A 20,366-nucleotide genomic window follows, 5' to 3' on the forward strand; every position below is an offset into this window, starting at 1 on the left:
GCTCCCCACATGTAAAACAAGGAGCGGCCCCCCTTTTCTCCCAGGGAGGTGGAGACAGAGAAAGGAGCATGATGCAGTGAGAATCCCAGCGCCTGCCGGTAGCGCTGTGTAACGCCACTGTAGCCAGCCCAAGTGGAAGGGGCACTGTGCAGAGCCCTTCGCCAGGGAAGGGCCCACGTTCCTGGCAAGGGGAGGGGAGCTGGAGAGGAAGCAGGCAGGCAGCAGAGCCTTGAGGGCTCCCAGCTGTTCTTGGCCAGGTGATGCAGGAGGCTGCTCAGTGCAGAGACCTTTCTCGGAAGCCCCCACACCCACTCCCTGGAGAGCCCAGGCAGCTGCACCAGCCACCTCTGCCCTGGGATTAGACACTTCCCCCACTCTTTCTTAGCCACCCCCCAGCAGCTAGGCCAGGGAGCAGGCTGTCCCGAGGGGTCAGACAAGGGATCCCTGCCATCAAAGAGCAACGGTGCATGTCGGCCACACGGGAATGTTCCTTTTATTAACCAGCAATTTAAAAAGAGAGAGAGAGAGAGAGAGAGAGAGAGCAGGCCTGGCTGCCAGGGACACCTCCTCCAACCCAGAGCTGGTATCTGCAAAGCCCAGGTGACTGGCATGCAGCATACTCAGCTTGCAAGGGTCTGCTGTCAGCCTGGGAGCTTTCACCAGAGGCTGTGCTGCTGCTGCCCCTTCCCCAGGTGGCCTGCAGTGCTGGTGAGAGCGGGAGGGAACAGGGAAGGTTTTCACCCAGCTAGGGCATGTGGAAGAGACAGTGAGCAGCAGCACCCTCACCCCGCAAGAGCAGGACACAGCCATTTACTGTGGGGGTGGGGTTCAACCAGGCTCAAGATATCAACACCTGCCTGCCCCCGGTCTAAAGGGCAATTCAAGCACAACAGGCTGAGAAGGAGTGGGCGGATGGAACCACAGGCCCTGCTTGCATCAGAGGGAATCAACACTCCCCCCGCCCCAGGCATTTAGCCTTCGGAAAGCCCAGCCAGTGGCTCCAGTGAGGGAGCTGGAAACCACCTCTGGCCTCAGCCCCCGAGCCATCGCTGGGAGTGATGGAGGATCGGTGGAGTGAATGAAGCCAGCACAGTCAGTACGGAGAGGTGCAGGAGCACTGCCCTGGAGCAGTGTCTTTTATAAATAAGCTCAAGCTACTCAAATGTTCTGTTCACAGGGCTAGGGGCTCCAGAGAGACACTAGCCACTCAAACGGGATTGCGTCTGGAATCTCTTTAGAGCCCAAACCACAAGGTCCATGCCGGCTGCTGCTCAGCTCCCTGTTCTGCAGCCAGTACACGGCTTTGGAAAGGGCCTCCTGCCCAGAGGCCAGGTATCCCCAGCATGATGTCGCTGTTAAATCCAACTCCATGCAGCAGAGAGTGACCCATGAGCCCAGTGACTTCCCGCCTTCCAGCTGCCGCCTGGACACGGACTGTTGCCAAACGCCCCTTGTGACTTGCCCCACGCAGCAAGGGGCTGTCAGTGGCAGGTCCCAGGAGCAGCACTCCTGCCACAGCTCACAGGGTGCTCTCCAGCGTGTTGTAGTTGTCCTTGAAGCTCTTCAGCTCCAGGAAGTGTTTGGCACGTTTGCTCTTCTGGCTGGAAGGCAGGTAGGTGACCTGGATGGTGGCTGGGTTGGAGATATCAGGCGAGAGCGTGAGGTCCTTCGCTGCTGACTGGTGCTGCCTCTGGCTGCTGCCTCCTCGCGCTTTGATACTGTGGAGAAAAAGGAGAGGTTACTGAATCCATCCAGAACAGAGAGCAACCCTTCCTGAGCGAATGAGATTGCAAGAAGCCTAATGAGATGTGCCAATCAGTTAAATCGATGGGTGCAGGCTCTTGGAAGGCTGGTCTGGGCAGGCAAACTGTGGCAGGGTGTACTCGTTAACCTGTACAAGGGACAGCCTAGGTGTGGTCAAGGAAAACACCACAAGGAAACTGAACAATGGACGGGACCAGAAGCCATGCTGGCTGCCATAGGTTGCAGGCCCCAGGCCACTCCTGACCTGAGCCCTACAGACATTGCTTTTCTGTCAGTTTGGTTGCTCTGACTCACAGCTCTGAGGTAAGGGCTTAAGAACTGGGTCAAGTGGCTCCTTTCCTGACCCGATGCCTCAGGGAGACAGACTGCCTGCCTCCGACAACCATGAAAGCACTAGGAACTCTGCTGGCTGGGACTATTTTGGGGGCCTTCTTAAAGGGGACACATCTTTGTCAATTTGGTTTTGGCCTCTCTCTTCTCAGTCCCTGTACAGACACAGCCAGCTGCAGAATTTCACCATCCACAACCCTCTTCAACGGATCACCATGCAGACCAAGGCCCGGATGTTAAACATCCCCATCGCCAGTTACACTTACATGTTCGCGAGCTCAGTCAGGGCACCCTGGTACTTCAGATATTCCGTCTTCCCAAAGACCTGAACACAAACAGAAGAGTGCCTTAGAGATCCTGGATCCCTGGCATGCATTGTCCTTGGTCCTGTTCACAGCAGCGGGCAGAACAGAGGGGAATTGTGGGGAAATGCTGCGAGACGAAAGACCTGTCTCTGTGGGAATTCACCCCCTTGGCAAAGACGAAAGAAGATCTGGGCTGACACTCACCCCTGTCCCATAGCGTGCAGTATCATACCCATCCAGGAGGGTGTCAATCAAGGTTTTGCGGATACCTCTGAATGGAGTGCTGGAATTTCTCAGCTCCAACAGGTAGGCATGGAAATTCTTTCCCATTAGGGACTGGGGGTGTCGGCCTTCTACATAAAATGGGATCTCTGAAAAAACAACGCAACACATGATGCCAGTGATGGGCGGGTATGAGTGTGACACACACTCCAGGGGCCTGGAAGAGAGTCCGTCCTTGTGAGTGACCCAAACCATCCAACAAACTCCTCTGTCTGCACCTCTGCCTTTCTGACAGAGGCACCATACAGCAGAGACCAGGTTCTTGCTGCAGGCAGAGAGACTGAAGCTAGGATCAACGAATCACTGCATCAAAAGGGAGCACAAGTCAGACACTTTACAGCCTAAGTCTGCAGAAGCCTTTACTAATTTGGGGAGTTTCTCAGAAAATCAAGCCCCGGTGTCTCAAACTGGACACCCCCACCCTGACAGTGAGACACACAACCGTGCGGGATCCTTTCGGAAAGCCAGGCAGCATAGTATTTGAGGAATGTCTTTTCCTGTGACACTGCAGATAATTTAGAAAGGAAAGACTCAGTGTAAATAACTTCCCATGGCTTCTACTGTCTGTTACGTTCTGTATTTTACTCACCTTGGATACTGACTAACCAGATCAAATTAGTGTCTACTTCACTGTATTTGTGTCACATACTAGTTTTCATGTTCTAGCACAGAAGTTCTCAACCTTTCCCTCTAGCAGACATCTCTACCCCATCTAGTGAGGACCTCAATTCCTTAGCTGGGAACCCCTCCCATCTAGGGATATGGTGGCAGCCCCCAGGCTGAGAACCCTTGTGCTAGCACTAGGCTTTCGGACTAGGCTCCTGGGGCATGTCCCTGACTGGCCACACTCCCCACCTACAGACTCTTTCTTACCAGAAGCTTTGATTGCATCCAGTGCCTTCATTCTGTACAAGTAGTTATAGCAACCTGGAAAAGACAACACACAAACTGGTCTGGAGACAGACAGACAGACCGACCGACCCCCCAGCAAGTTGGCACAAGTGGGGGCTGCGTGAACAAGAGATTATCCCCTTGGAGCCTTTCCCCGGCAATGAGGCTAGCCCCGTGCAAATCGCAGAATGACACTAATCCGATTATGCAGCACCAATGGTAACTGACAATCCGTTTCCTTTGTCTGGGGGTTTCTGCTCTGCTTGGTGAGAAAGGTAAAGCCTGGAGTGTCAGAGCAGTGGTGGCCCAGACAGGTACACACTATAGGTTGGGGCTGCCTTCCTGTGATATGGCAGAGAGGAACAACAGCTCTGTACCCGCTAGTCCCTATTTTGAGCTGAATGGCTTCATTTCAGCCTGTGTGGTGGGAGCCTTGGTCCCCACGGGCTGCTTCTGTGTATTAAAGACAGGGACAGGGCCGCAGTCGGCTTGATTTTAACCAAGCCTGAGTACAGGTTAGGGATCCTGCCAGGTTCTGATGTGACAGGCTGCTTGGTAACCATGAGCAGCTCAGCGATGGCACCACCTGTCCCACGAGGAAGGACTGGACCCAGAACGCCATTGCAGCAGGTCACATAATACTATGGCAAGAGCCTGACAGACTCAAAAGCTGGCAGTGTAACTTCAGCATTCCCAGGTTCTGAGCGCAGTAGCGGGGATGATGTTTGCACTGAGGAGGTTGGAAGGCTGAACAAGAAGCCTCTGGATCATCCTCCCCCTCCATCCACTATACTCATCAATAAGTTAGGGTGCAGAGATTTAGCAGACACAGTACATTGGCTTCCTGGTGTCTCCAGCTGCAGGAGCCTGGCATCATCTTCAGCCAGCAGTCGGGGTTCATACTTAATGTCCTGTACCCTTGAGAGGCGAACATCAATTTCCTCTTTCAGGTCCTGTCCAGAAGAGAACAAGAGCATCTTACATTTATAGAGCACCCTCCTTCCCAAAGCACCCATGATAGGGACCACTGTGCCCAGCCCTGAGATGCAGCAATTACTTAACAATAGAAAGTAACACTCTGCAACCATTTAATCCAGGAAGTGAAGATTCCCATAGTCAAGCAGAATTCAGAGAGTTGGAGCACAGCTATCCGGCCTGGTGTCCACTTAAAAGTTAGATCAAGGCGCTCTGGGGTGTGAAAAATTCACACCTCAGAGCAGCATTAGCCCCAAGTGTAGGCATAGCTAGGTCAACTGAAAACTTTCATTGACCCAGCCATCACTGGAGAAGTGGAGTTCCTACCGGAACAGAGAAACCCCTTTGGGCACTGCAGGAAGATTCTGTGCTATAGGCCTATGGGGCCAGAACTGTGGTGCTGTAGCGCTCAGAGTGTAGACATGGCCATCAGAGCTTTCCTTTAGCCAGGACACCACAGCTAATGTCCTGACTATTACAAAGTGCATCACAGAATCTTTAACGAGAGCATTGATTTTAAAACTCATCAGAAAGATGGTATCCTCCAGGAGCACAGCATTCCCTAGCTCCGGGCTGGAGCATTGGGTTCAGTAGTGAATCATGGGGAAAAGAAGGGCCAAGACCATTTCCTGCAGCACCTGGCTATTCCCTGAAGGTCTCCCATCTAAGAACTGGCCCCATCTGGCCCTGTTTAGCTTGGAATATAGCTTCCTATTTTTGTATATTGCAGCATCAGTAAACACAAAGCCTTATCTAAATAAGCAAATTGATCGCCCAAAGCATAACCTCCCGCTGCAGCCAATCGGAGGCAAATCCAACAAACAGACCTTGGGGGCATGTTGTCCAACCGGCACGTGGGGCCCTCGGCGGGACTTCATGGCGAAGCGCATTATCTGTCTTTTCACAAAGATGAACAGCAGCACAAACACCTAGTTAAGCGCAGTGAAAAGAAAAGCTGTTAGAACCCAGCACAGCCAAAATACTGTTACCTCGGAGACCAAAGCACCTGCCGTGACCCGTCTCCCCCCATCTGCAATGAGTCAAGCCTGGAGCTCCCAATTCCGTGTTACCCACAGCTGGGTTTGGCAGCTCCCGTAGAACAAGTCTCCAGCAGCGGAGACGCCCAGGGGGTTGATTTCACAGCAGCGGATGTGGCGCCAAGCGTACAGCCCACAATGGCCATTTCGAAGGGGCTGCGTCCCCTGTGTGGGGAGCAACCCCCCCCCACTGTGGGGCCTCCCAATCCCCCCCTGGCAGGCAGGGACCCCCACAGGTGGGACCCCCCCCACTGCAGGGCCTCCCAATCTCCCCCCCGGCTGGCAGGGACCCCCAGAGGCGGGACCCCCCCCCATGGAACCTCCCAATCGCCCCCGGCTGGCAGGGACCCGCACAGGCGGGACCCCCCCACACACACACTATGGGACCTCCCACTCCCCCCCTTGGCTGGCAGGGACCCCCAGAGGCGGGACCCCCCCCCGGCTGGGCGGGAAGTGCCCCAGGCCCGCAGCGGCCCCCCCCCGCTCCTCCCCGCTCGTTGTGGGGCCCCGAGCAGGAGCCTCGCCCCGCCGAGCCGAGCCGAGCCGGGCGGCGGGCGGGGCGGGGCCCGGCCCGGTCCTCACCAGGCTCCCGTAGGCCATCACCAGCACCACGTTGACCCCGGAGAGCCAGTTGCTGCTGGACGTCGCCATCCCCGGCCCGGCCCGGCCCGGGGCCCCGCAACAACATGGCGGCCGCTGAAGCCACAGTGCGCCCCCGTCACATGACGCGGACGGGGCGCGCCGGCCAACCGCCAGAAACCACGTGACACGGGGAGCGCCAAGGAGAGGAGCGAGGCCGAGCCACGTGACAGGCGGGAGAGGCGAAAGAGGCGCCCGCCGGGGTCACGTGGCGCGGGCGGCCAGAGGCCGGCCTGGCCCCGCCTTCTCCCGGGTCACGTGATGGGGCGGGCGCCGCTGGGTAGTTGTCAGTGTGGTGGAGACTCAGGTAAAGTTGGCAACGCGGAGGCGGTGGCGGCCCCGGTAATTGCGCGCGGCCCCTTTAAATCCCGGTCCCGGCAGGACCCCCCTCAGCCGGGGAGCGCGGGCGCGGCCGGCGCGGGGCCCCCGGCCAGGGGGAGGCGGCCCCGGCCCCGCTGCCTGCCCGGATCCGGCGCCGTGCGGCGGGTTTTGTTTATGGTCGGGTTCGCGGCCTAGTGGGCCCGGCCGAAGCCGGGGGCTCGCGTAGTGGGGCGGCCGGGCCCGGGGAGGGGGTCGTGGGCAGGATGGGGGCGGGGAATGGCGGCAGCGGCCATGAGGGCGGAAGCGGCGCCGCGGCCGGGCTCCTGACCCCCCCGTCCTGCCGGCGCCGAGGGAGCTGCCGGCCCGTCCCCTCCCCAGCTGCCTCCGGGGCGGCCCGGCCTGGCGGCTCCCTGCCTTGATCTCCCGCTGGATGGAGCTGCCTGGCTGCGGCCCCCGCCCCGCACAATGGCCGGCCCGGCCCCGGCGCGGATGGAGCCTCCCTGGCCCCGGGCCGCGCTTCTTGCACCTGGTCCTTGCCCGAGCGCCTCGCGCTGGTGGCAGCAGCGCCTCCCCCGCGGGCGTGCACCCCGCTGCCTGCTCCCTTTCCCCCCTGGGGGCGGCCCTGCTGGCCTCTCGATCCTGCAGTGGGGGGAGCATGTCCGTGCCTCTTCTCTGCCCTTGGCCCTAAGGGCCTGAAACCTTTCTGGTCCTGTGGGGGGCTCATCCCCGTCGTCTGCCGTTGGCTCTGCCCGTCTCTCTCCCAAGCAGACTGAAGCCTGTGCTGGCCACGGGGCACTTCCATGCTACTCCCTTCTAGAGTGCTCATGCCGTCCTTGTGCAGTGCTCCTCTTCCCCAGGGGCTGTCCCCTGTCCTGCTGGTAGCTATAACAATGGTGGATTTATTTCAGTAGCGTTCCCTATACCAGATTGTTTTAGAAAGGCACTTCTGACAGCTTGTAGCAATTGTGCAGACTCTTGTGTGTGGTACCCTTTGTTCAGGTGGGCTCTAAAAAGCTTTATTGACTGTATATGTAAACCATAACTATATGCATCATAGTACCCAGCGCTAACACGTCCCTGGGCTGGAAGAGGGTGAATTAAAGGAAATGATCCACTTTTAGGCACTTCTGTAGTGCCGTGTATCTCATGCATTTATTACGTAACATGCCATCTACAATCCAGCATAATCTTAGTTTAGGCAGAGCTCTAATTACCAATATGTTCATAGGAACCTGCAGCAACTTGGAATAATAATATTTTGTATTTATAGCTGCTATAGCTCCTGAAGGATCATTCCATTTCATTGGCATCCGCACCGGTTCAGAATTTCATGTTACAGAATATTTCTGTAGCCTTTGAAACTGTCTATTCAGAGCTTCCCATAAGATAACAACCGCTAAAACTACATTAAGGTTTCAATAGTGCTTTATCTCAAAGCACTTTGCAAAAATCTGTATTCTCTATACCCATGAATTATTTCATCCACAACGGAAATGTCCTTTCTTCTTTGCAAAATGTGGCATAATCCTTATAAAATATCCCTCTGTGCCAGGCTCTTTCCGGTGCACACGCTCCCCAGCAGTGCAGAATAATCATTTTAAATACTGGGCCCTTCTGTAGTCCTTTCATCTGAGACCTCAGAGCCTTTTGCCAAATGTTAATTAAGCTTCATTCCCTTCTAACAGATAGGGAAACTGAGGCTGAGTCATGCTGTGACTTGCCTAAAGTCACCCCGGAAGTCTGGCAGAGCTGGGAATAGAACCCAGTCACCTGAATATGTTTTGTGCCGTGAACACTTCTTGCAATTGTGCATTTGACTGAGAGATCACTTCTCTACAAAATGTAGCTGAGCCAGGATTTTTAATGGAATGCATAGATTATTATACATCTTACATTTCTGTCTCCCTTTTTCCTGAAGACCCCAAAATACCTACTAGCCTGCATAGATAGGAATCTCTTCTACCTGTGAAATGAAAAGCAGTTGCAATTAAGTACAGAAAGTGAAGAGTAACTGCAAAGTAAATTATTAAAAACATGAAATTAAAATGATAGTAAATTAAATTGCAAGCTGCTTGAGGTGTAGTGGTTGTGTCATAAGATAGCTGAGGAGCCCTGTGGCTTTGTCTGATGCTATATCAATATAGTATTTCCCTTTCTGACATAATTCAGAAGTCAAACTGATTTGGTAATGTTTGTCATTTCTCTAGTTCATTTCATTCTAGAATACCAGGGACACAATGGAAAGAAAATGGAATCACTATTTTATTTATATAGCATCTGCCTTTGAAGTACAAGATGCTATACAATTTAAAAAGAAATATACAGGTGAAATGAGTGACCAAAATACCAGTTAGAAACTTCAGTTAGCTAAGACTGTCACTGTTTTTGTGTGGTAGCGTTTCAGATGTCAGACTACTGAACTAATATTTTGCATTTTTAATAGTGCTTAATCCCTAAGGATTCCGAAGTGCTGCACAAACTAGAGTATGATCCTGAAGTGAATTCTTGGTAGGTGGAACCCTGGGCCTACACAGAGCCTCACTGAAGTCTGTGGGGCACTGCACAGAGCTCATTGCGGGGTTGGGATCAGAACAGATCCTTAGATCAGTAGTTGCTTGGTGAGTTTTATGCATAGTGGTTATTTAATTCACCATTGAAATGCTCCTGTGCCAGGATTGAAACATGGCAGCAGTTAAAACAGTGCCTAGTAACTGCATAAGGGTTTAGGACAAGAAAGTAATAGAACCATATCCTACTGAAATGGCAGATTGTTATTGCAGTTTGAAACATGCAGTATTTCTTCCCTCTGGGCCTGCAGTTCTGATGCCAAATATTTTAATATGATACCGTGTTTATCTGTGAAATACGTAGTACTGTAATAGATGTACCAGTGAGGAATAAAAATAATGCTAGGGGAAGAATCAGGTATGGTGGGATGAGGGGGAGTTCGTTAAATAGCCTGAGCTGGCTTTTCGTTTTCTGATTTATATTAAAGTTTCTGCAGTGATTTAAGGAGCAGGAAAAAAGTTTTTTCTTCATTGACTCTACCCCAAATATTCTTACTGAGGGATGAACCCCGTAGCACAGGTTAACATGCTTTGTATTAGGCGGTGGTACTGTTAGAGTCATACTGCCAAATGATCAGGCTTCTTTATTAGTGACAGCAGTATAAATTCAGGGGAAAACCATCTCTCTGTATTGTCTAAAGGTGTTTCAGGTATTGGAAGGTGTCAAGGTTTTTTCCCCACTTTGAACTTTAGAGTACAAAAAGTGGGGACCTGCATGAGCACTTCTAAGCTTAATTACTAGCTTAGATCTGGTACACTGCCACTAGCCAGAATTTAGTGTCTGGCACACTTCTTGTTCCCCCAAAACCTTCCCTGGGGAACACAGATCCAAATCCCTTGGATCTTAAAACAAGGAGAAATTAACCATCTCCCCTCCTTTTCCCCCTCCAGACTTTCCCCTCCCTGGTTTGGCTTGAGAGGCTTTACACAGATCCAAACTCCTTGGATCTTAAACCAAGGAGGAATTTACCATCCCCCCTCCTTTCCCCCCACCAATCCTTGGTGAGTTCAGACCCAATTCCTTGGATCTTAAAACAAGGAAAAATCAATCAGGTTCTTAAAAAGAAAGCTTTTAATTAAAGAAAGAAAAGGTAAAAATTATCTCTGTAAAATTAGGATGGAAAATGCTTTATACGGTATTTTGATTCATATAGACCAGAGGGGAACCCACCCCCCCGCCTTAGATTCAAAGTTACAGCAAACAGAGGTAAAAATCCTTCCAGCAAAAAGAAACATTTACAAGTTGAGAAAACAAACATAAGACTAATCTGCCTTGCCTGGCTATTACTTACAATTTTGACACATGAAAGACTGATTTAGAAAGATTTGGAGAGCCTGGGTGTACGTCTGGTCCCTCTTACTCCCAAGAGCGAACAATGAACAAAACAAAAAGCACAAACAAAGACTTCCCTCCACCAAGATTTGAAAGTATCTTGTCCCCCGATTGGTCCTTTGGTCAGGTGTCAGCCAGGTTCACTGAGCTTGTTAACCCTTTACAGGTAAAAGAGACATTAACCCTTAACTATCTGTTTGACACGCCCCCCAAATCTCAGACAGTGTGGAACTGCACTGGCGGTGATTTTTTCCTAGAACTTTAGAATAAACAGATTAATAAAACACATGCACCTTTACATATACTACTAATTATGTAAACTACAAGACTTTTTACATTTTAAACAATTTTTAACCAGTTGATTTTGGGAAACTTTTATGGGAGAGTGCATTAGCTACTTTGTTAGAAGCTTTTGAAATGTGTTGAATTTTAAAATTAAAATCTTGGAGAGCTAAACTTTATTGAAGCAGTTTTTTGTTGTTTTCCTTGGCAGTATGAAGCCACTTTACCGCAGCATGGTCGGTTTGTAGCTGGAACCGCCGTCCCAAACGTACAGGCATAGCTTTTCCAGGGCGTACACAATGGCATAGCATTTTTTTTTTCTGATTGACCAGTGGCTTTTTTTTTTTTTTTTTTCCAGACAGTTTTTTGCTGAGAAACACAACAGGATGAAATTTTTGATCCGGTCCTTTTTGCATTAAAACTGCTCCTGCACCACGCTTAGACGCATTTGTGGTTACTAGGAATGGTTTGTTATTGGGGCCCTTAGCACAGGGTCAGACATGAGTGTTTCCTTAAGCTGGGTAAAGGCCTTTTGACACTTATTAGTTCACTTAACTGTATTCGGCTGGGTTTTTTTGGTCAGGTCTGTTAGTGGGGCAGCGATTTGGCTGTAGTGTGGTACAAATCGCCTGTAATACCCGGCCAAGCCTAAGAAGGATTGGACCTGTTTCTTTGACTTTGGGACAGGCCACTTTTGGATAGCATCCACCTTGGCCTGTAGGGGGTTTATTGTTCCTTGACCCACCTGGTGTCCAAGGTAAGTCACTCTGTTTTGGCCTATTTAACACTTTTTAGCCTTAAGTTAGTTCTGCCTGCCTGATGTGCTCAAAGACTTTTTCCAGGTGTTTTAGGTGTTTGCCCATGAATCAGAAAAAATGGCTACATCATTGAGGTAGGCAACTGCATATTCTTCCAGTCCTGCTAGGAGACCATCTACAAGTCTTTGGAAGGTGGCGGGTGCATTTCGCAGCCTGAAAGGAAGCACATTAAATTCATACACCCCTGCATGGGTGATGAAGGCTGACCTTTCTTTGGCGGATTCATCTAGCGGTACTTGCCAGTACCCCTTGGTTAAGTCTATTGTAGAGATGAACTGGGCGTGTTCCAATCTTTTTAATAGCTCATCGGTGCGTGGCATTGGATAGTTGTTGAGACGAGTTATAGCATTTAGCTTACAGTAGTTCACGCAAAAGTGTATTTCTCCATCTGGTTTGAGTACTAGAACCACTGGAGATGCCTATGCATTGTTAGAGGGGCGGATTATACCCATCTGTAGCATGTTTTGGATTTTCCATTCTATAGCAGCTTGGGCATGAGGATACACCCGGTAGAGTGGGGTTTTAATTGTGTGAGCATTACCTGTGTCAATGGAGTGATATGCCCGTTCAGTCCGTCCTGGGGTGGCTGAGAATATTTGGGCAAAGCTAGTGCACAGCTCCTTGATCTGTTGCTGCTGCAGACGTTCAAGGGTTGTGGAGAGGTTTACCTCTTCCACACCATCGTCGCTTTTTTTTTTCGCATGAGACACTTTTAGGCCACTTAGTGTTATTTCCTCCCTGGGCTGTAAACTGACAAACCTTTAAGTCTCTGGAATAAAAGGGCTTGAGAGAATTAACATGGTACACTTTAGGCTTTAGGGTTGAGGTGGGGAACACTATGAGATAGTTAACAGCTTGCAGGCGCTCTTGGACTGTGAATGGCCCTTCCCATGACGCTTTCATCTTATGGGCCTGTTGCACCTTTAAGACCATAACCTGGTTTTCTACTTTGAAGGAACGCTCTCTGGTATGTTTATCATACCAGGCCTTTTGCTCTTCCTGAGCATCCTTTAGGTTTTTTTTAGCAAGGGCTAAAGAGTGTCGGAGGGTGCTTTGTAGGTTGCTTACGAAGTCTAGAATGTTAGTTCCTGGAGAAGGCATAAACCCCTCCCATTGCTGCTTCACCAACTGTAATGGCCCCTTAACCTTGTGGCCACACATAAGTTTGAATGGTGAAAACCCTAAACTGGGATGTGATACAGCCCTGTAGGCAAAAAGCAACTGCTGTAACACTAGGTCCCAATCATTGAAGTGTTCATTTATGAATTTACGTATCATGGCCCCCAAAGTTTCATTAAATCTCTCCACCAGGCCATTGGTTTGATGGTGGTAAGAGGTGGCAACCAAGTGATTCACTTCATGAGCTTCCCACAGATTTTTCATGTTCTCTGCCGGGAAATTAGTTCCCAAATCTGTAAGGATGTCGGAGGGCCAACCTACCCTAGCAAAAATGTTTGCTAAGGCCTGGCACACAGTTTTAGCCCTGGTGTTGCTTAGAGCTACTGCTTCCGGCCATCGGGTAGCAAAATCCATGAAAGTCAGTAGTTGAAAACTTTCCTCTGGGGTTTTTTTTTTGGGAAAGGACCCAGAATATTCACAGCTACTTGCTGAAATGGGACCTCAATTATGGGGAGTGGCTGGAGAGGGGCTTTGACCTGGTCTTGGGGCTTTTCCACTCTTTGGCACACCTTACAAGACTGGACATAATTAGCAGCGTTCTTGCCCGTCCCCTCCCAGTGGAAGGACTTCCCCAACCTGTCTTTGGTTCTGTTTACCCCAGAATGGCCACTGGGATGATTATGGGCTAAGCTTAAGAGCTTTACCTGATACTTAGTTGGAACTGCCAACTGTTTTTGAGGATGCCAGTTTTTCTGGTGTCCACCAGAAAGAGTCTTCTTGTATAAAGGTCCTTGTTTTACAACAAACCGGGATCGGTTCGAAGAGCGGAGAGGCGGTGGGGTGCTTCGTGCCACCGACCAAGCTTTCTGAAGGCTGCTGTTTGCTTCCTGCTTAGCCTGGAACTGTTTCCTTGAGGTTGGAGACACCAGTTCCTCTTAGACTGTGGACTTGGGCTTGGTCTCTCTGGAAGCGATGTAGGTGGTGGGGTTGTTTTCGTTGATGGTGAACCGCTTCTCGCTAGTGCACTATGCGATATTTCAGGCTCGGGCTAAGCCTCTTGGTTAGGGTTGTCTCCTGCCTCTGCCAGGTCAGGCCCGCAGGTGCCCTCTGGCGTTGGGTTTGGAGATGGGTTTGCAAGCGCTGGCGTCAGTGCTGGCAACGGTTCTGGTGCTGGTTGCTTTTCCAGTTCCGGTTCTGGGACTGGATGCACTATGGCTGTTGCAGTCTTTGACGGGGATCCGGGTCCACTACCTCTGTCCGGGTCTCTGGTAACACAGATGGGGCCCTTGTGGACGGCTCAGGAACAAGGATGGGTCTGGAAGCTTGCCTGGGTTGGCTGCATGTAACCATCCCCACCCTCTTGCCCAGCTTCACCTGGTTGGCCACATCTTCCCCCAGTAGCATGGGGATGGGATAATTGTCATAGACTGCAAAAGTCCACATTCCTGACCAGCCTTTGTACTGGACAGGCAGTTTAGCTGTAGGCAAGTTTACAGATTTTTGACATGAATGGGTGAATTGTCACTTGGGCCTCTGGGTTGGTGAATTTGGGGTCCACTAAGGATTGGTGGATAGCTGATACTGGTGCCCCCGTGTCTTTTTACGCGATAACCTTCTTTCCGCCCACTCTTAAGGTTTCCCTTTGCTCCGATGGTATTTGAGAGGCATCTGGGCCTAGGGATTCTTGGTGTGATGGTGGTGTAATGAACTGTACTCGGTTGGGGTTCTTGGGGCAGTTGGCCTTTATATGACCCAGTTCATTACGTTTAAAACATTGCCCAGCTGACTGGTCGCTGAGTCGAGGTGGGTTGCTGGAGACTGGTGAGGTGGGACAATAGGGTGACTGGGGCTTTCCTTGGGTTGTAGGTGGGGTCTTGGGTTTCCCCCGGTGATAGAGTTTATTTTCGGTTTGCCCGCTGTGATATTTGCTCCCCTTGCTAGTAGTTTTTTTGCCACTTTCACCCATTTGGCTCCAAATTTCCCCGCCTTGGTTACAGTTTTGGGCTTCCCATCTAGGATGTACCTTTTTATTTTCTCAGGTACACCCTCTAAGAACTGTTCCATTTGCATTAGGAGGGACAGCTCTTCCAGAGAGTTAGCATTTGCTCCTGATATTCAGGCATCCCATTTCTTTCCAATGTGATAGGCATGTTGGGTAAATGACACATCTGGTTTCCACCTTAGGGCTCTGAACTGCCGGCAGGCATGCTCGGGTGTTAGCCCCATTCTGATTCTGGCCTTGGTTTGAAAAAGATCATAATTGTTCATGTGTTCCTTAGGCATTTCAGCTGCCACGTCTGCTAAGGGTCCACTGAGCTGTGGCCTCAACTCTGTTGTGTACTGGTCTGTAGGGATGTTGTACCCATGGCAGGTCCTTTCAAAATTTTCTAAGAAGGCCTCAGTATCATCACCTGCCTTGTAGGTGGGGAATTTTCTGGGATGGGAAACAGTACCTGGAGAAGGGTTGTTAGGGTTGGCTGGTACATCCGGCTTAACCTTTGCTAATTCCAGGGCCTGCTGGTGGGCCTCCCTCTGGAGCTCCAAAGCCCTCCGGTGGTCAGCCTCTTTGGCTTTTTCTTCTCTTTCTTTCATCTCTATCTCTTTCTGTTTCATCTCCATAGTTCTCCTGTGCTCAGCCTCTTTGGCTTTCTCTTCTGCGTCCAGCCTAGCCATTTCTAGTTTGTTAGTTGCTCCACTGGTACTCATTTTTCTGCTTTCTCGTGCTGGCCACAACACCCCTCTGCAGCTCACTGAAACCTGGGATGTACTCTGCTCAGGGCTGCTTGGTTAGCAGAGATTTTCTAACTAGCTATACCCAAGAGGGAGAAAGGAAAACAATTCAACTTTTAAATTCCTTTTTGCTGTCTGCTTGCTCATAGCTTGAAGCCTCCTCTTAACAAAGACTTTTGTTAAAACTTAACACCTCTGCCCTCAGGCTGCTTTCCAAGCAGCTAGAAAGGAGAGGAAAAAAAAATCCTACTGACTTTTGGTTCCTACAAAATCCCGCCTCTACCACCATGTCAAGGTTTTTTCCCCACTTTGAACTTTAGAGTACAAAAAGTGGGGACCTGCATGAGCACTTCTAAGCTTAATTACTAGCTTAGATCTGGTACACTGCCACCAGCCAGAATTTAGTGTCTGGCACACTTTTTGTTCCCCCAAAACCTTCCCTGGGGAACACAGATCCAAATCCCTTGGATCTTAAAACAAGGAGAAATTAACCATCCCCCCTCCTTTCCCCCCTCCAGACTTTCCCCTCCCTGGTTTGGCTTGAGAGGCTTTACACAGATCCAAACTCCTTGGATCTTAAACCAAGGAGGAATTTACCATCCCCCCTCCTATCCCCCCACCAATCCCTGGTGAGTTCAGACCCAATTCCTTGGATCTTAAAACAAGGAAAAATCAATCAGGTTCTTAAAAAGAAAGCTTTTAATTAAAGAAAGAAAAGGTAAAAATTATCTCTGTAAAATTAGGATGGAAAATGCTTTATACGGTATTTTGATTCATATAGACCAGAGGGACCCCTCCCCCAGCCTTAGATTCAAAGTTACAGCAAACAGAGGTAAAAATCCTTCCAGCTAAAAGAAACATTTACAAGTTGAGAAAACAAACATAAGACTAATCTGCCTTGCCTGGCTATTACTTACAATTTTGACACATGAAAGACTGATTTAGAAAGATTTGGAGAGCCTGGGTGTACGTCTGGTCCCTCTTACTCCCAAGAGCGAACAATGAACAAAACAAAAAGCACAAACAAAGACTTCCCTCCACCAAGATTTGAAAGTATCTTGTCCCCCCGATTGGTCCTTTGGTCAGGTGTCAGCCAGGTTCACTGAGCTTGTTAACCCTTTACAGGTAAAAGAGACATTAACCCTTAACCATCTGTTTATGACAGAAGGGAAGGTGGAACTTGATGAGGCTAAATGTTATTCACAAAGTCTGAAAGTTAATTGTGCCCTGCACACACTCTCACGGCCGGATATTATGCATGTAGTACGTTTAATACAACAAGAAATGTCTGTAATGCTCAGTGTTTCTGCAGCACATCACAAACACGAGTCCTCACAGCTACACTTTTAAGGTAGGTCCCCCCAAGCTACCTCATTATCCATCTTCAACCCCCATACTCCCCTTTGCAGTGGTGCCTACAAAACACTTGGCAATGGTTAGGCTCCTGGTGCACTGAGACAGCCTCCCATGCTAACCAATATTGTCTCATTGTTTCCTGGTGCTCCCCCTCCGTGTGTATCTATCTCTTGTCTTATACTTGGACTTTAAGGTGCTTGGGGCAGAGAGTATCTTCTTGTTCTGTTTTTGTATAGAGTGCAGCAGAGTTGGTCCTGGTCCATGACTAGGACTCCTAAGTGCTGAGGTAATGCAAATAACAACAACAAAGGCAGGTGATTGTTACCCACATGTTACAGACCGGAAAAGCGAGGCAGAGGGTGTGATTTGTCAGAGGGTATCAGTCTGAGCTTTAGAACTCAGGAGTGCTGAGGTGATTTGTGTGTCAAACATTATTTGGTAATAAGATTTTATTTCTGAAGGAACTGAGCAAGATCTGGAAGTTTCAAAAAGTTCTGAAAAATCAGTATTATTTAGGAGTCTGTATGTTTAAATAGCTGCAAGACATGATATCCCAAGGAGGTGGATGATTTGACCTTTTGTGGGAAGCTGCAGGAAAGATTCAGGTGAACAAGAGAAGCTGGTACAGGCCATCTCTCAGTGGAGCAGCAAAATAGTATTGCAGGTTTACACACACAGTGCAAAACTAACTTTAGGGACCTCTGCTATGTGCTCCAAAGGAAAGATCTAGTTGCATTGTGTCTGGTCACTGTCTTTGAAGATTTAGATTTCCCATCCCTTAGCACTGCCTCATGCTGAGAGGCTTTTCACTCCCTCCCACCCTCCTATAGTAGATTGGTTCCCACTTGAGGGGACACAGTTGATCTCGATGAAGAAAGTTTCAGACAAGATACTGATCACTTGTTTCTCTTGCTGATGTTTTCTAGCTAAATATCTGTCTGCGGGTATTATTTGTTCCTTCTTAGATTAGGGAAGTCCCGCATGCTGCTAGTGAAGGGCCTTTTGCTCCAGAGGCAGAGTTCATAGCCTTATTACCCCAGTGGTAAAGTATTAAGTGCAAAATTACTTGGTTCAGAGGCTGGTAAATAACTGAAATCCTGCTTGGTGCTTTTGAATGTACCTGGCATTCCTTATTCTTTGGAGCGGTTTCGCTATGATGAGATTGCACAAGGTGTTACTGTCGCTGCTGGATTTTCCTTGCATTGGGGGTGTAGGGATTTGCAATTCAATTTGACTGTGATCTGTTCCCTGTGCTGAACTATGTCTGGACAGGAAGTCCTGAAATTATTGTATAGCATTGCTGAGAGCATCTTGCTAGTTGCTGTGCCCTACATTAGTCATGGGCGAAGTGATTGAATCCTGCGTAGAATTTTTGAAGGGTTTTGGAATCCCTCAGATGATATTTATAGCACTTTTCTTTCCGGAGTATGTTGGATTATAGATGAAAAATTAATATTCGTAGAACAAGGTCCCAGCCCAAATGAGCTGGGTTTGTGTTTGAAGATGAGAGCTCTGTTTATTTCAAACAAACCAACCAAGCCCACAAACCCGTTTAATGTTTTCATAGATTCATAGATTGTAGGGCTGGAAGGGACCTTGAAAGGTCATCAAGTCCAGTCCTCTGCCCTCATGGCAGGACCAAAGACGGTCTAGACCGTCCCTGATAGACATTTATCTAATCTACTCTTAAATATCTCCAGAGATGGAGATTCCACAACCTCCCTAGGCAGTTTATTCCAGTGTTTAACTACCCTGACAGTTAGGAACTTTTTCCTAATGTCCAACCTAAACCTCCCTTGCTGCAGTTTAAGCCCATTGCTTCTTGTTCTATCCTTAGAGGCTAAGATGAACAAATTTTCTCCTTCCTCCTGATGACACCCTTTTAGATACCTGAAAACTGCTATCATGTCCCCTCTCAGTCTTCTCTTTTCCAAACTAAACAAACCCAATTCCTTCAGCCTCCTTCATAGGTCATGTTCTCAAGACCTTTAATCATTCTTGTTGCTCTTCTCTGGACCCTCTCCAGTTTCTCCACATCTTTCTTGAAATGCGGTACCCAGAACTGGACACAATACTCCAGCTGAGGCCTAACCAGCGCAGAGTAGAGCGGAAGAATGACTTCTCGTGTCTTGCTCACAACACACCTGTTAATGCATCCCAGAATCATGTTTGCTTTTTCTGCAACAGTATCACACTGTTGACTCATATTTTGCTTGTGGTCCACTATGACCCCTAGATCTCTTTCTGCCATACTCCTTCCTAGACAGTCTCTTCCCATTCTGTATGTGTGAAACTGATTGTTCCTTCCTAAGTGGAGCACTTTGCATTTGTCTTTATTAAACTTCATCCTGTTTACCTCAGACCATTTCTCCAATTTGTCCAGATCGTTTTCCATTATGACGCTGTCCTCCAAAGCAGTTGCAATCCCTCCCAGTTTGGTATCATCCTGGAAACATCTTGACTTGGGGAGTCGCTTCCCCACCTTTCTCTGGGATGAGAGGTGAACTTGTGAGAGCAGAGAATGAAAGCAGTGAGATCAGAGATTCAGCTGATTGTCTTGGGGCTTTGAGCTGTTTGTTTTGTGCACTTATGAAGTATCCATCACGGTAGCACTGAGGAGTCTCCAGGCCATGTAGATGGCAGGATCGGTGTTGAGTAATGCGAATTTATATTCCTCAGCCTCTTGCATTTGAGCTGCAGAATGTTAAAGGCTGCCTCCTACCAGGGAGAAAAGTATTTCTGCTCCTAAGACTTAGTCACTCAGATTTGGGGGGGCAGGAGGGGATGGGAGGCAATCTTCCTGGGCTGTTCCCACAGAGAGATCTCAGCATGGGTTCAGTATTGTGCCTTTCAGATATCACACATTACATGTCAGGGCTTCAGTAAATAGGAAAAGGTGGGTGGCCTTCTGGTTTTACATCTCTGGAGATGGAGTTGGGGTATAAACTTTACTTTGGCGTCCCGCCCACTCAGTACCCAGAATCTTGGTGCTGCCTTTTGTTTTCAGTTTCTAATAGTCTGTTCTCTCATCTCCTCCCCTCCCCAACCTCCCCCCCGCAGAGTTCTACCTTGTAAATACTGTTATTTGTATATACTGTAAATGATGACATCGGTGGGCACTAACCGAGCCCGGGGGAACTGGGAGCAGACACAGACACAGAGCCAGACACAGCACAAGCAGCGGCCACAGGTAAGAGAGTGTCCATGGAAACCAGTTGACTCGGAGGTGGAGACCTGGTGCCTTCAGCTGCTCCAAGCAGTTGACTAATAACTGGGCTTGGCCTAACACAGGGGTTCTCAACCTTTTTCTTTCAGAGCCCCCCCCCCCCCCCCAAAAAAAAAAAAAAAAAAACAAACCTCCAGGCCCTAGCAGGGATGGGGGGCACTCAGGGCTCCTGGCTTCAGTGACTGGATATATTTGAGTGGGGAGGGGGGAGCTTGAGACTTTAGCCCTGTGGGACTTGGGGATTCAGCTGTGGGGGGAGGGGGCTCCATGCTGCGGACATCAGCCATGGGACGGCCGTGAGGTGGATGGGCTCGGGGCTATGGGTGGGGGTTCAGCTCTGGGGAGGCCCTCACGGCTTCTTCCTCGTATGGGCACTGGTGCTCCAGGCTTC

The 20,366-nt window shown here is 49.5% G+C and overlaps 2 protein-coding genes across 18 annotated transcripts in view; one reads left to right on the top strand and one right to left on the bottom strand.

Moving 5' to 3' along the window:
• Positions 1-1,101: 1,101 nt before the first annotated feature.
• On the bottom strand, positions 1,102-6,289 carry C20H1orf43 (chromosome 20 C1orf43 homolog). The gene is made up of 7 exons (XM_050931112.1): positions 6,167-6,289; positions 5,375-5,476; positions 4,408-4,525; positions 3,555-3,608; positions 2,604-2,770; positions 2,361-2,419; positions 1,102-1,718 (listed from the first exon to the last, which is right to left on the bottom strand). The coding sequence occupies exons 1-7, from the start codon at positions 6,233-6,235 to the stop codon at positions 1,520-1,522; spliced, it is 768 nt and encodes a 255-aa protein (XP_050787069.1). The 5' UTR covers positions 6,236-6,289; the 3' UTR covers positions 1,102-1,519.
• A 167-nt stretch (positions 6,290-6,456) lies between these two features.
• The window catches only part of UBAP2L (ubiquitin associated protein 2 like), a 52,274-nt gene continuing 38,364 nt past the window's right edge, over positions 6,457-20,366 (top strand). For 15 of the 17 annotated variants that reach the window (XM_050930790.1, XM_050930794.1, XM_050930798.1 and 12 more), the window contains exons 1-2: positions 6,457-6,530; positions 19,810-19,939. In XM_050930790.1, the coding sequence (XP_050786747.1) occupies positions 19,850-19,939 (90 nt within the window). In that variant the 5' untranslated portion in view covers positions 6,457-6,530; positions 19,810-19,849. Of the gene's footprint in view, positions 6,566-9,028; positions 9,053-19,809; positions 19,940-20,366 lie in introns of those variants that run through there. The other 2 variants (XM_050930791.1, XM_050930792.1) reach the window with 2 other exon arrangements.

Source organism: Gopherus flavomarginatus, chromosome 20 (assembly GCF_025201925.1).
Source record: "Gopherus flavomarginatus isolate rGopFla2 chromosome 20, rGopFla2.mat.asm, whole genome shotgun sequence".
NCBI lineage: Eukaryota > Metazoa > Chordata > Testudines > Testudinidae > Gopherus > Gopherus flavomarginatus.

Bases quoted from the DNA above. Each gene is read 5' to 3' on its own strand.
- C20H1orf43 (XM_050931112.1), bottom strand. From the start codon at position 6,235: ATGGCGACGTCCAGCAGCAACTGGCTCTCCGGGGTCAACGTGGTGCTG. The intron at 4,526-5,374 runs GTCTGTTTGTTG...TCTTCTGGACAG, and splicing joins TTGGACAACATGCCCCCAAG to GACCTGAAAGAGGAAATTGA. The intron at 3,609-4,407 runs GTACTGTGTCTG...TGTCTTTTCCAG, and splicing joins GGAGACACCAGGAAGCCAAT to GTTGCTATAACTACTTGTAC.